This window comes from Apteryx rowi, unplaced genomic scaffold (assembly GCF_003343035.1).
Source record: "Apteryx rowi isolate R43461 unplaced genomic scaffold, aptRow1 scaffold_31, whole genome shotgun sequence".
Classification (NCBI taxonomy): domain Eukaryota; kingdom Metazoa; phylum Chordata; class Aves; order Apterygiformes; family Apterygidae; genus Apteryx; species Apteryx rowi.
This window is the reverse complement of record NW_020449530.1, coordinates 1,004,495-1,020,094: the sequence shown is the minus strand read 5'-3', so window position 1 is coordinate 1,020,094 and position 15,600 is coordinate 1,004,495. Positions and strand designations below refer to the sequence as shown.

Here is a 15,600-nt window from a genome sequence, read left to right as displayed (position 1 = left end):
GAAAAAACAGTGATACTCTAAATGTTTCAGTCCTGGTATCTGTGGGTGGTCAGAGTAGATGTGTAATGCTGCTGAACTGTTTCATGGCCTTCTGTGGTCAATAACCAAGCAGAGAATGATCTTATTTTAATAACTTGATGTAAAACTTGATATCAAACTCCAGTTTTTAGAAGAGGATATCTATTGTAACCTTTCATTTGGACAGAATGCTCAGGTCAGCCTAACCTGACTGAATTACAGCTGAGATCTCAAGAGGCTATTATATAGTGCCCAAGTTATCTCTTGACTTGTAAAGCATTTGGCACATATGTTCTCCCTCAATGGATATATAATCTGGTTAGGTGTGTCATGAGTCATGTGAAAACCATAAATGCACAGTTGTGGGTGAGCAGGTGGAATTAATAATGAGAAAGGGAAGGCTGAGTATTAAAAGACTGTTTGAAACACGTGCACATTCTGTGTTTTCCTAGATAGATCCCAGTCTGGCAAGGAATCTTTTTCTCCTTCCTTGTTCTTACTGACCATGATAAACTTTTGGGAAAGAAAAAGAAGTTACTGGGAGTGATTTAGATGTGGAGAGTATGGCATGTTGTTTACCAGGTGGACCACAGGAACAAAAGGAAGAAGGGAGGTAAACAGAAAAGGAATATGGCATATTGCTGTCTTACAGATGCTGCACTTTATCCATCAGGCAGGGAATGGACTAGCATAACTTGCAGACTCAGAATTTAGAGACCAACTTATGCAGCTCTGCTTCATATATTACATTGGTTGTGGATGCACGTTTATAAATGTGTGTGTATAACAGACATAAATAATAAATGTGCATAATAATAAATATGCACAAATGTGCATATTTGTATTTAGAAATAACCACCACAGTTATCTAGTCTGACTTCTGATAGATCACAGGCTACACAGTGTCGAACAACTCCTGTTGATTTAACTGCTGAATAAAAGTATTTCCCTGAAACCTGAGACACTCTGCTTCAGAAGTACATCAGAGGGTACCATGGTTGCTGTCACAGACAAAACTGGGATCTGGGATATAGGATGAACAGAGCTTCACTTGGCCCTGGAAACAAGGAAACTAAATTTGAAGTGAATCAAATAGGAAAGAAGATATAGTATTGGCTGCATTGAGGACTTTTTGCAGATTAATTTGAGGAGAGTTATGAGTGGCAGTGTGGAGCTTGCGGTCCATGTAGCATGGAGACCTTCCAGTGAGAACGCAGGGGTTGGGTCCTTTCTCGGCGACAGTGAGGAGGAAGACTGCAAAATGAATACAGGCCAGATCCATCACTAGCCTGGGGCAGAAGCAGCTGGAATTTCTTAGGGCTAATGGAGTCCCTGTGGGTTGTGGTAACGATACCAAACCTCTTCCTACTTTGCCCTCTCTCATGTTTTTTTTTTGTTTTTGTTTTTTTTTAAATACAAAGGCAAGCGTCTCTGGCACAAACTCTGCTGCTCTCCCATCCTTCTCTCACTCATGCCCTCCCTAGCTTAGTTCACATAAATGGTGCTGCAATACAAGAATGGAGTTTGCTGTGTGGTCTTTGTTCATCTTCCTTTCTAGACAAGTTCATTTCTGATGTTTTCTTTGGGAAACAGCATATTGGCATCCTGTACAACTGTTCTCCAGGTTTACCAGGAGACAACAGGATATTTTCAATGCTAAGTCTCTTCTGGGGGTGAGCCCCACCACTACGCTTGAGCAGAAATACAAAAGCAGTTAGGCACTGAGGGAGAAAGTTCTCCCAGGCTGAGTGTGGGCAGGAGCAATAGCAGGAGGCCAGAAGCCTGGCATATCTTCTGCCTTTGCTGCAGACCTCTGCTGGGTGATGTGGGATTATGGGGCAGCCAGCTCTCTCCACAAGGTCATGCTGACTACTGAACCAGAAGACAGGACCTTTCAGGGCTTGAGAATTTTTTTTTTTCTTAAAGATCTGTCTTTACCTATGTCATTGTTGCTCAATACCTGGGGACTGGAGCACCAAGTGGAAAGAATTAGACTCCATCCAGTTTTGGGGAGATGAGCTATTCTTACGGCTGATGGAAGATAAGATTGGCAAGAACAGGATTTGTGACATTTGTTTTTTTCTGCTCATCTTCTGTGCTGATGACAGCACTCTAGTCTGCCAGGTGAATTAACCCTCAGGAGTAAATTGGGCCCACTGTGCACAGATGCTGCTGACATCAGGAAAAAGCCTAACTGTGCTTAGTGGAGCAAAAGAGCATGTAAGGCACTCAGACTGATGAGAAGCACTTTCCTCCCAGGAACTACCACTCAAAATGGATTTCCACCAGGTTCTTCCACCTGTGTCAGACATAAGACAAAATTACAATAAAAGGATTTCTCTTTTCTACATGTATTTCCTCTTCCCTCTCCTCCTTGGCCCATTTTTCTGAAAATAATTTTCTATATATCAGTTTAAATACTTTTTTTCTCATAACATCTAATACACAGTCTAAAGATCCTAAGAATCATTTAATAAATATGTATGAAGCAGGTTTTACTGGGAATATTTAGATGGTGCTTTCTTCCTAAGTCATTGGCTAAAATTATGTGTTAACTTACTCCTTTTCCATTCTGTTCCTGTTCCTGGGTACAGATGCAAAAAAAATGCAATTTGACTCCCACACTTTAACTGTGTCTTTAGCCTGTATTAATAGACCAAGCAACTTCTTGCATGAATCAGTGAACCAAACATCCCTATATAATATTGAGTGTGGATAAATGCATAAATAGATCTTTGTATAACCTTTAGCTTAGCTTACTCCATTCCACCTGTATGTGCTGGCCCTGTTCAGTAAGGCCCTGATCAGATGTGAGGCCCTGCATGTTTTTGGTTTTTGTCAGTCGGTGGCTACTCCCGTGAGTCAAGCAGAGCACTCCTAAGTGTTGGGCAGGACTGAGACTCTGGTGTGTGTTATTATCTTGTAGGTATGTAGTTAAAAGGTTGGATGCTTTTGATGAATTGACACAGAGCTATCAACCTGCATCAGCCTTAGTTTCTGTAGGCAGGAGCTAGCTTCTCTGAAGCAGAGAGATTTAATTTCCTCTGACATTATCAGTGAAAAGGTAAAAGGTGTCCATCTAAGCATTTAGATGTCTAAGCTAAACTTCTTTGGTAGTCAGTGGAGAGAAAGAGACAGGCACCTTCAGTGGGAAGGGACCCTACCTTTCCTAGAGTGAGATGAGCTGCCCTGTGTCCCCACTGACTATAGAGGAAACCAAAATGTATAATTTGGACTGAATACTTAACTTTAAAGCAACTGAGGTTAGGTGGGGCAGATGCTGCCTTGAGATCCTGTGTTCATTCTCTCCATTCAGTTTAACTAGAGACTGGCACTTGGACTTTTTGGAGTATCTGTGTATTTCTGTGTCATAGGCTCTGGAAAGTTTTCCATGTTGACAAAAACATAGTTCCAAGCTATTTAACAAGATACTGTTAAAGAGAACACAGCAAAAAGATTATTTTAGTGCATGATCTCAAACTGAGGAAATACCTTGCATTGTGTGCTAACCACCTTGCTTTCCCTATTTCTCTTACAGATCTATTTTGTAATTTTGTTTACTGTATGTGCCAACCATTTTGAATTCTTTGCATGGAGTTTGTGTGATGTGCAGTGGATAAATAGCCTTTGGCTGTTGCTGTGCAGCCTAGGGCTGCCTCCTGACTCTGCTCTCTTGTTTAACTTATTTCCTGGTTTGCTTCCCTGCCTTCCTGTGCTGAAAGATCCCTGACTTAGGTCCTGATACCATGGCAAGTGCTCAGAGAACCCCTATTTCCAGTAGATAAAGAATGACTCCGTGTCTTTTCACAACGACCCCAAGAATACAAGTCCCTCTTTCCTCCTGGTGCCCCCCTCTCACCCCAGTGCATATGCCAGCCAGGTTTTCCGGCTGTATAGAAATGTTCAGGCTGTGTGGGCAGCTGCTCCCTTTCCTGAACACGGGAAGACTCTGGAAGGAGTCGAGTCTTTAGCACTTTTTAAGATCTCTCCTTTTTCTAAGAGTTCAAGTGCAATCTGGGTTCCCCTGAACTAGAAGATGCTGTAGACGAATTATTAATGTCATTGCACTGAGCCCTGGTTCCTTGAGGTATTTCGTATTGTTCATCTGTGCTACCAGTTGGGATCTCACTGGTGCTGCCGAGGGAATTACCTGTTCATGCAGAGCTCGGGAAATTCCTGGCTCATGTTGGTAGGGTGCATCTTCATGAGCATTGCTAGCTGTGACCCAGAAATCAGCATTGTGGGATACACCAGTCTCCATTCAGTATTTGTCCAGAGCAGATTTGACTGTAAAAAAGTAAGCCAATTGCTTAAAACATTCAGTTGTTAAAACATTTCTCCTTGAGCACTTTTTCACTGGGAAAAAGTGTGCATGGGGTCTGCTCCCACAGTTGAGGAGAGGTGAGCTTTTTTAAGTTAACATCACAGATCTGTTTAATCAATTTTAACCAAATAATTTACTTGCTTGTTTTACAGTAATGCTTTTTGTACTTCCTTTGGGTTCAAAATGAMTTCCAAAATGTTAAAGATGGGAGAGGAAGAGCCATATATCTGTATCCACGTGTGCGTGCACGCAGGGGTGTAGTGTTCTTCAGCTCCTGTCTGATATATTGCTGCCATCTTGTGACAGTATATTGGAACAGTTGGTGTGTATCAGAGCAAAGCCCATCTTTCAATTTAGGACTATTTTTGAATCATATATTGACAACTAAAACTGCTAACATAAATTACTCCGTAAATTGTATATTTTTAGAGCTTTAGAGATGCCTTTGACCTGGATGTGATGCTAACTGGAATTTCTCCAATTAGCTTATTTGGCAAATTCTGCACTGAAATGAGCTGTCTGAGTTTTTKCTAGTATGGACTTGAAAAATAAAACATCCAAGCCCTTTGATGGGCTTGATGTGGGATTTAGTAATCTTAAACAGCCTTGCTGCTAATGGGCACGGAGAAGAACCATTTTAAGGAATGGCAGTCGTTGACATATTTTGAAGGGATGAATGCTGTAGCAGTTACTGTTAAAGTGACTTGGAAATGGAAAACCCATATTGAGACTGGAGAATCCCCGTAAACTCAACCAGGCTGATTAATAGTCATTTCTGTCCCCTGGAGCTGCTTGTGTATTTTTTACTCTTAAGCAAAACTGTAGACCTGGGACAAGATGTGGAACAATATATTGGGGAAGACGCATGCAGTTGATTGTTTAAAGTATTTCTGACCCAGAATGCAAATAGACAACCCCTCCATCATGACATGTTTTGAAACCTTATTCAAGGATGTAACCCCTTTTTGTCTTCAAATTATCCAAGAATTTGGGAGAAGTCTCATGAGTGCTTCATGATTCTTTTTTACTGGAAGCATTACATTATTTTCCTATACATAGAGTAGATAATAATGATGGAATGTAAGATACCAGTTTGTATAATAACAGCTGGTAGACACTGACTCAGCAATGACCCTACTGAACATGAGCAAAGTACAATTTGATTGCTTTTTTGGAGTTCAGATTAAATTGTCAATGTCCTGCAAAAACATTCATGAGATAGGGTACATGGCTGAGCTCCAAACCTGGCCTAGTCTGTTGTCTCATCCCAGAAAAACTTTATTAAATTTGCCTGTTTGCTTCAAGAGATATATACATACTCTTGTGTGGGATGTATGAGTAAATTTGGCATGTAAGATTTTGTGAATATTAACTCCTTGGGTAAGGTAAATATCTTCCCTTTTCTCTCTCTCCTGTACTGAGAATTTATTCTCTTGCTACAAATGAAACACTGAAGAATATCCAGGATGCAAACATATTAATGTAAATAATAGCTCCACCCTTGTGAATCTGCTTAATAACTGGGTCCTAAATGCAAAACCTGTGTATGTGGTTGCAGTGATTTCCGTTAGAATCCTTCTCTTTCAGATTGACCTTGAGATTGACTTTAATCTTGAGATTTAAAATGATGTTTTAGTCTGGCCTTACATTACTTATTACCCGAAAACTTACAGCCCATGTTTTTCTGTTTATTATTTCTAGATAGAGGAACGAGCAGAATTTTTGAACAAATCCGCTCAAAAGAGGTAAAACAATAAAACAGATAGTAGATTCAATCAGAGCAACAAAGTGTTTAATTGGAGGGAATAATAATTTCATTCTTTCTCTTTTCCATTCCCTGCAGTGGTATGAAACCCACCCACACGACAGCAGTTGTCTCAAAGATTGACAGTAGACTTGAGCAATACACTAGTGCAGTTGTGGTAAGTTAATTCCAGGTCACGTTGACTCAAGTTACTAACGGCTTCTGAGACTTCTCTAATCGACCCATGTTTTACTATTCAAGAATTTCAGGGATTTTCTCACAGATATTTTTAATGAGACTTCAAGAACAAAACACTTGAGGAAAGACTCAATCCAGATGTATATCTAAACAAAATCTCAGATTCTTTGACTTCCTCAGCTTGTATAGGTTCTTCTTTCCCTTGAATCTGTAATGTGCAAAACATACTAGAGTTTTGAAAAGAAGGAACAGACAGAGTTTGGCCCAGGGTTTTTGGAAAAGACACATTTCCACCCCTTCTCCTGCCCCATCCTCCCCCAAAACCCCATTCCCTAAAAAGCATCATTGCAAATATACCGTAGCTGCTGAAATTTAGCCCTAGAATCTGGAGCTGTGAGGTTAACTTGTCTGGGACAGACAGGACAGAGTCTGATGCCGAGTGACAGATCAGTCTTTTTCTCCTGCCTTCACATAAAGACTTCCTTCCTTCTTTAGTTGTGTCCCTAAAAAAGATATATTTATAGGCAGGATGGACTGAGACTTGGAAGAGGACAAATCAAAGCCTTGGAGCAGTTGAGCGCACAGCTGTGGTTACCATGAGATTTAGAAATGTAAAAAATGCAAAAATCTGCCTGACTGCAATTCTCATAGACTGGCCTGTCCAGCATGTGGGAGCAACTGCAAATCAAAAAGGGGAAGATTCTTAGTGACATCTCTTGAGTTGGATTCTCTTCTCCACCCTTGCATGATCATCACTGGAAGTAGCTCCAACTGCTTCCAGTGTATTCCCCAGCCCAACCCCAGTGTCCAAGCATTCTGCATATCCAGCTCTTAATGCCAAATACCAACTAGCCTCAATTCTTTTGCAGGGCACAAAAGCTGCAAAACCAAATAAGCCAGCAGCCTCTGACCTTCCTGTGCCAGCCGAGGGTGTCCGTAACATCAAGAGCATGTGGGAGAAAGGGAATGTATTTTCATCACCCTCTGGGCCAGGAACACCAAATAAGGTGGGCATTTAATTTTACATGCTGATTATAAAGGATTATGTTTTGGACCTGACCCTGCAGTTCTTGTTCACATGAGTAAGCCTGGCTGCTCCTCCTCATGTCAGGGGCAAAGAATATCTCAAAGGATCATGAGATCTGGTCCTCAGAAACCCACATAATGGTGTGGCTGCAATGTTGAGTACACACAGAGCTTAGTTATGAGGCAAGTATTAAGAGTCACATCAGATATCTTACACAAATATAGCTGGCTAGTTCAAGCTGAGTACAAAGAAATTCTTTGTGTTGGGAAAGATCCTTTTTTGGGGCAGAGGGAGATTAAACTGTAATAGATGAGCTACTAATGTCTTGTAAATCACAGAAGCATTTGTGAGACTTTTTTCTATGTAAATTCTTAAGTCAGCATTTCCTTCCTACAAGTTGTTGTGAGTTGATAAGTGTTCATCATAGCTGAAAAACTGAGCCATGGATTGAAGGAGGTTATTTACAGATACCAAAGAAGCTTCAGCAATTTGTTCCAATCTTTTTAGAATTTATTTTAATATTTTAAGTCTTATGCCAGTTAACTGCTCTATTAAATTCCTTTTTGCAAAATTTTAGTTTAACAAAACAAAAATATAGACCAAAGAACTTACTGATATCTCCTCTTCTTTTAGACTAAAGATTTTTTCTCCTTTGAGTGACAGAAACAGCAGCTGAGGTTCCGGAGTCATCAAAGACTATTTAGGATTTATCCCTAGGTTAGCGCTATAGTGAATATGACTTTATTTGCCAGCCCACATTTGTCATCACTGAAAACTAGAGGCAGCAATACTAGGTAGTTTGTAGGGAAAAATCTTCGGCCTAGACAGGATAACTCTTAGTCAGCCATGGCCTCGGTGAGGATGTCTATATTAAACTCAGGTTTGGCTTTGTTTTTAAATCCAAGCCAGGGAAAACATAGCAATAGCTGTTCTAAAAGTCTTCGGATAAGATTTTATTATTTTGCAGGAAACTGCCGGACTGAAAGTTGGTGTCTCCAGTCGTATCAATGAATGGTTAACCAAGAGCCCAGACACCAATAAATCACCTGCTTCAAAACCTTCTGTAAGTAAACCTGCAACAACCATCTCTTTGGTAGGGTTGGGTCTCTCCTGAGGCGGTGGCAGTAATGGTTTTCCCACCGCAAGCTGATGGTTTTTTTGGAGGAACTTGGCTGCACGTCCTTTCTTGGAAGCTCAGTTCACAGGAGCCCCGTGACTGCTAATTTCTGGATAACTGGGAGCGAGGTGAGACAGAGCAGTTCTCACCTTAAGGCTGAGGGGAGCTCCAGAAAGACAGTGGTCACCCAGCAGAGAAGGGCAGTCTCTTACCACCTCTGAAGCCATACCATTAATATAGAAATTACCAGCCATAAACTTTGAATGAAACGCTTGTGCTTTGGCCCTTGCCCGTTAAAAAATCTTCCAAGTATTTTTGTTTAACATAACCAAAATTCTTAAAACCTTTAAGGGCCTTAAATGTCACTTCTAATGAAGGCCCTTTAGCCTGTTTGTTCCTTTCTTGAGTGAAATCAGACCAGAAAACTCTCAGGATGTAATAAACTGGGAATGTGGGAAGGAGCAGAAACAGGTAATTGTGGAGCAGGGAGGAAGGGATGAGGAACTGGAGCTGAAGGTGTCTGTATTGGGGAATGGCAGGGCATTGCTCATGGTGTTAATGGCGCTTTACTGAAGGACTGGTTTCCTCTCATATCCTTATGGGGTATGCTTGCTACCAGTACCCTTGCCCTTTATCAAAGGTGCAACCTAGCATATGCTTTCTCAGTTCACACTCCTGTTTGTCCCAAAGAGGAGCTTGAAATTTGCAGTGATTATCCATACAGTCAGTATTTACTAGTGGTTACAGGGAGCTTGATATAATCAGAGTCCAAATGGAAATGTATATGAAAACAAAAGCAGTTATTGTGGTGACTCTAATCACAGCTACTGAAAACTAGAACATGATTTGCCTCCAGATTTTCCTTTCCTTCTTCTAAGCTGCATCTTCTCGATAATGTAGAACTAATCTCTTTTTTTCCCTTCAGCCAGCTGCTTCTATGTCTACATTTCCCTCTTTCTCAATAGATTGCTCTTTCTTCTTTCAATATTTATGCTTGAAGGAATCTGCTCTTCTCCTATGCTGCTTCTTTGCTAAATTGGTCAGGTAAACCTGTTTATTATTAACTATGAAGAATGATATACATCTGTAATGTGTGTATTTTTTTTTAACCAGAATAAATCAAGTGGAAACCTAGAATTTCTTAGTTCCCAAATAAACCCCTACTCCCAGCTCCTTCCTCCAAAATAAAGAACAGTTTAAAGTTTTTGGCTGTCAATTTTCTTTTTTGGAACAGCATTCAATAATAAGTAGTGAGAACAAAGATCTCAATTAGATTTATGGTGAACCTAAATTATGGATTCCAAATGATTTCAGGATTTATGGAAATGATTATATGATGATGTTGCCTGTGGTGGCACAGAATTGTTGTGTCCTTGGTGACCCTGTGCTGTAGAGAACAGCAGGCACATGGACAGTMCACTGGAATTTTGCTCTGTTCTTCCTTCTGCTGTTATTGCTGAATGGGCTTTTTGGAGTACAGAACGGGCTCAAAGTCCTAATCACTGGCAGCTCTCCTTGGGTGTAAGTTAGGGTCTGCTCTAGAGCATCACTGTTGCCGTGCATACGCCTCTTGCAGAAATCAGACTTTTCTTCATCACTGGGCAGTTTTCCATCCTGAGTTAGCAGTTCTGGTGTGCAGAAAACAACCTGCCTAAGGATGGCAAGAACAAGAATCTGGAAACCATGCAGGATTTTAATACTTTCTGAAAAGGAGTGTAGTTACATCCTAAGTTGTTTCAAGAATCTTTTCTTTGCTGTCTGCACAGGTAGATACCAATCCATCTGCATTAAACAGGTGTATTGCTGCTAGCCTAGCATACATTTTCTTGATTCACACTCTTGTTTTTCCCAAAGAGAAGCTCGGGATTAGCATTGGGTTGTGCTCCAAGTCCCCATGTATACTCTTTTTCACAGAGTGAATTCAATGCAAAGTCAAAGTCACTTTACCTCACTTGTTTTTTCTGTCAGAGTAGCAATTGTTCCATGTTATGGGTTTAAAAGATGCAATTGCCCTTCATATTCATTTGAATTTCTACAGTGTTAAATCCTGAAACCCTTACTTAAGATGCAGAAGAAGCAATGCAGAGGAAAATCTTCTTTAATGTTGTATAGGAAGTGCCTACTCTATTTTTATAGTTTTTTAATGAAATATTTTGTTTCTGATCTGAGATATCTGAGACAAGCTTCTTTCAATTTCCTCCATAATGGAAACTGCTAGTTCTGAAAAATCTTTTTTTTTTCCCCCCAAATCGAAATTTTCTTGCTGAAAAACCTGACGGTCAAGTAGGCTTTCACTGTACTCCTTAGGATGAATGAAACAAGGCATGGCCAGTCTGTGCAGAACTAAATARATGCAGCAGGGTTGAGTTTTGTATTAAAGCATGTATATGTGCAGAGGGGTTATGTGAGGTGCCATCCTGAATAGCTTTCTAACTGATAGAAAATGTATTATTGTCCACTGGTGATGCTCCTAGTGCTTGTGAACTTTAAAAAAAAAAAAAAAAAAAAAAAAAAAGAGAGAGAGAGAGAAGTTTGAGAAGGACATCTACCCTTCTGAGATTTGGAAACCAAATGGTAGCTGCAGCCTCTGCTGTCGCATTATTGTTATATGACTTGCCTACGGCTTAGAAGTGAAAAATTATCCTCTGTATCCCTTTTTAGCACTCCACTTAGTTCTGCCACCTTAGATGTTACTCAGTATAGAGGTAAACAGCCCCTACACCCCAAGGTGYACAAACAATTTACTGGGAAGGCTCTTTAGGCCAAATGCTATCTTCAGGTGTTACATGACTATAAAAAACCTTCTCCTCAGCGGGTTCTTCACAGCACAATATAGATAYTTCTCATGAGTAAGTCATATTATAATTTTTCTCTACTGAAATAAAATGAATCTGAACTAAAGCTGGTTTCTGTTCTCTGACATTGATTTTAAAATACAGGATTTAAGACCAGGAGATGTATCTGGCAAACGTAATCTCTGGGAGAAGCAATCAGTTGAAAAAGCAACAACTTCCTCTTCTAAGGTAATACTTCAGTCCATTGTAAAAAGGGAAATACCTCTGTGAGAGGCTTTCTAGGGGGAAGGCACTGTTCTCCTTCTTGTACTCAGTCAGTTGGAATTGGGCCTCTGTTGGTCCTGTGTTTCTAGCCTCCCTTTTTAACTATAGTAGAGAGTACAATGAGGCATCAAAAGGCTTGAGCAGCATTTAACTTTTACATTCCTGTTTGGTAGAAGTGAATTGTGTGTAGAACCCTGTCTTTTTTCCTGATATGAATAGCTACATTTTCTCATATTCAACTAGAATAATGGGTTGTTATTTTTTCAATACAGGTAACATCTGTGGGGAAAAAATCAGAGACTAATGGTAAGTAATTCTAATAATGCACTTGCATATTAARTAGAGACATTGGCACTTTTTCATACAGACACACCTGGGCTTTTAATTCCGTTGCTGTTAATGGTGATGCAAAAAAACATTTTCTTCCTTTGCCTTTCAAAAGCTCCATTAGAGTGTCATCAAAATGTGACTGCTGTTTTGGGTAATAAGCCACAATCATCTTTTTAGGAGGGCTGAGGACAAGACGTTCTCCAGGCATGTTTGCAAAGCGTTGTTTGAGTAACATACGTAGCACGTTTGCTATAGTCGGAGAGTGTCATTAAACTGTGTGAGGTCCGAGGAATGGGATAGTCATTTAGCTAATTACAGCAAATGTCAGGCAACTAGGAAAGGCTCTCTTAAAGGTTGTAGTGGGAGTGGATATGCTTTTTGTGAGTGGGGAGGGGGAACCCAAAGCAAGGCTGGTGCGGCAGCGTTCCTGTGCAGAAATGAAGACTTCAGCACTGCTGGGAACAAGCCCCTTATCTGATTTTAAACACTGCCACTGGATAACGGTGCAGTCTGGTGACAAGTCAACATAGTGGATTTTTAAAACTTTACCTGKCTGGTTCCAAGTCCCATGTGCCCTTGCCTGCCTAGACAGGGCTGGACTGGAGCTTGGATGCACACAGCAGCAGCACTGTTTGGGCTGGAGCTGTGCATTGGTGTCTTCTCAAGGCAGAAATGGTCTTACTACTGCTGTTTTGAAATTACTAGTTTGGGAAATACTACCTAGTTGTACTGGAAGAAATCAGAAAAATAACCCTCCTAGCTTATGTGTTGGTGTTTTTTTAAACTAACTTAAACACTTCAAATAAAATCAATTCAAAGAAATAGGTGTCTAAGGACCTGTGGGGTAGAAGGGAAATTCACTGATCAGTTTAATAAATTTAAGATGCCCTGCAGCATCCCTGGATTTTTCAGTAGGAATAAAATGGTCAAATGCAGAAAAAACATACTGAGGTGAAGCCAGAGCTACAGTGTGTTTTGTGGACTTCTCATATCAGTTTAGAGTCCCACAAAACTTAATTCTCGTTTTCTTCTTCTCCTTTTGTAAACCAAAGGGTTAAGAAAGGGGCTTTCCAGCTTGCTMAGTGTTAGCTGCACCTTGCTCCCTGGGAGCCTCCTCTCTGTGGCCACCAGCGGCAGGTTGCGAGACRGGGCTTGGGTCAGCTTTTGGTTTACCTTGGGCTTGCAGGGCACCTGCCCAGCGCCGTTGCACAGCCTGCCTCAGCATGGTAGCCCTCCCCGAGGGGTTTGGGAGGTGGTGAAGGAGGATGCGCGGGGTAGAACGTTCTCGGCGTTTTGGGGCAGAAGGCTCCTGAGGCTTCCCTGCCCCGCTGCCGGGGCCGTTGGACATGAGCGAGGTGCTGTAGGGGAATCCTGCTTGTCCTCTCTGAGCAGCCCAGCATGGGAGCATAGTAAGGTCCTTCGTGGGTCCTGCCTTTTTACATGCTGTGTTCATCTAGAGCTACGCCCGCTGCGGTTGAGAGATACATTCGCGTCATTTTGAGCCATCTTTAATCTTTCTCTCTCTCAGCAGGTTTGAGACAATTTGAGAAAGAACCGTAGGAGGCTATTAAAGACGCTGGACCAATCAGTTGGGGGAAAAAAAAAAGAAGTGCTAAATTGTTCTTTTTATATTTATGTTTATTTACCAAAATGTCTTTTTGCATTATCCCAGTTAAAACCATGTATATTAGCACTGTATTTAATAATCAGTCTAGACATTCATCATAATAGTACTCCCTTTGCACAAGAGCCTTTATTCCTAAAGAAACCCATGCTGTGAAATATATAGACTCTCCTACTGATAGTCATAACTAACTATGTATCTGAACAGTGATTTCAACTGGCATAAAAGGTCAACCCAAAATGCATGTGAAGTGAAGTTTCTTAAGAAAGGTGTGCAGTAAACCTATAAAAACAATGGTTACTTTTGGAATACAGAAATCTTTCTTTCTGCACTTTAGACTAAGGCATGGAAGAAATATCTTTAGTTGACAATGTAATATTTTCTGTAAGTTGCCCATGTCATGAGAAATACTGCATCAATAACTTGTTAAATTTTTTTTTGTTTTATACTTTTTTAAGTATCAGTTTCTCCATTCTAGTTTAAGTTAATACCTGAATTTGGATGATTATGTTAGCTGACAGCGGTACTGATATTTCTTTTTGTTGTTAGTGACTAGTAATTGATTGCAATTTAGAATATATACACACATAGCTTTACAAAGTTTAGCCTAAAGGCACTACTAATGGTAGAATGCTTAAATACATGCTAGAGTATTATATTTAGTAATAAACATACATAATTAGCCAATATCACAGCTTAAAAAATAAAGACAAAATCACACACTTTTCTATAGTAAGATTTCATAATTGCCATTAGAGGTATGGCGAGATAAGTATTAAAAAATTTTAAATGTCAGTTGCCCAGTAATGGGTAATTAAAAAGAAAGTTATAGTTTTTAAAAGAGGGAAAGGTAAGGGTATAGAGGGTCAAAAATAGGACACTTGTATAAAACTTTGTAGTTTAATTTATATAAAACTACCATAATTAAAAAAAGTAAAACTAAACACAGAGAGCTTGTTTCAAATGACTGTACACTAAATCTTGCCATTCATCAGTGCCGTACACTAGAGCCACCTGAAATGAAGTAAACCTCTATCTTTATAGTGCTTCTTTTTAACTCTCTCTCCCGAATATCTTATTTACAGATGTTTTGATTTGTATATAGTAAACACATGGCTATAAGATGTCAGCTTGGTTTGAATTTACATGCCATACGGTTTAGCATTTACATCCTACAGTGTATGGGTGGAATAAACTGAGCAACTGAAGTAGCCCCAGAATGAGTTGTTAGCAGCTTTGTTGTGCATCGAAACTACCAGGATCTCCCTTTTCACCACTTCAACTTTTATAGCATCCGATTTGCTCCTAATGAAGAAGAATGTTATATTGCAACCCAAAGATGAGCTCCCCTGCTTGGTTGAAACATCTTGTTTACACGTAGAGATGCACTCAGTTATCTGTAGGGGGTGAAACTGTGCCTGACATTGTCTATGAGTTGTCATGTTTTTTTGTTTTGGGGTTTTGTAAACACTCCTTTGAGTCTTTCAAATACATTTGATAGCTGCAATAAAAATGATTTGTTCAAACAATGTATTCTGAAACTGCATCCACAATAAATGGAGTATTTCCGTCAGCAGCCCCTGTTTGTTAATGACTAGGAATGAGCCAGTTGTTGGAACTGGGATAGTATTCATGCTAAGGCGGTGTAAAACAAGGCATCACAAAAGGAATTTCAAAGGATGTCTCTCCTGACATACTGTCCTATAGCAGACAGCAAAGTCCTACAATCAGCAGCTTTAACCTGCATGTTTTTAAGGGGAAAAAAGAAAAATCTTAATTGTCACCCACATCCATACAAGACAGGAGCTGTGCATCATCCAGAAGTCAGCGTGCTCAGCCAAGTAAGTTCTGATTTAATGGTACAGCCGGCTGCTTTGAAAAATGTTTGCTGTGTGATAAGACCTGTAGCATTTCTTCTGTTTCCCTTGGTAAGAAAGAGACATCTCTGCGCAGATGGGACCAGGCTGGGTGAGCCGCTGGCTTTCCCATTTGTCCCTACACCTCCTTTTTTTGCTTTAATAGCAGCCCAGCAGGTGCACCCGGCTCTGCCCTGGGCACCGTCAGCTCTGGCCAGCTGCTGCAGGTAGCATGGGGAAGCCTGCAGCAGGCATGCTTTTCTGAACGACTGGGGGAAATAATCTGCAAACCTAGAGCATCTT

The 15,600-nt window shown here is 40.4% G+C and overlaps 1 protein-coding gene across 7 annotated transcripts in view; it reads left to right on the top strand.

The window, feature by feature from the left end:
* CALD1 (caldesmon 1) overlaps positions 1-15,017 on the top strand; it is a 197,610-nt gene extending 182,593 nt beyond the window's left edge. For 5 of the 7 annotated variants that reach the window (XM_026070399.1, XM_026070398.1, XM_026070395.1 and 2 more), the window contains 7 exons: positions 6,044-6,087; positions 6,186-6,264; positions 7,154-7,291; positions 8,279-8,374; positions 11,368-11,451; positions 11,760-11,793; positions 13,346-15,017. In XM_026070399.1, coding sequence (XP_025926184.1) covers positions 6,044-6,087; positions 6,186-6,264; positions 7,154-7,291; positions 8,279-8,374; positions 11,368-11,451; positions 11,760-11,793; positions 13,346-13,377 — 507 coding nt within the window. In that variant the 3' untranslated portion in view covers positions 13,378-15,017. The remainder of the gene's footprint in view (positions 1-6,043; positions 6,088-6,185; positions 6,265-7,153; positions 7,292-8,278; positions 8,375-11,367; positions 11,452-11,759; positions 11,794-13,345) is intronic. The other 2 variants (XM_026070401.1, XM_026070397.1) reach the window with 1 other exon arrangement.
* The last annotated feature ends 583 nt before the right edge of the window (positions 15,018-15,600 follow it).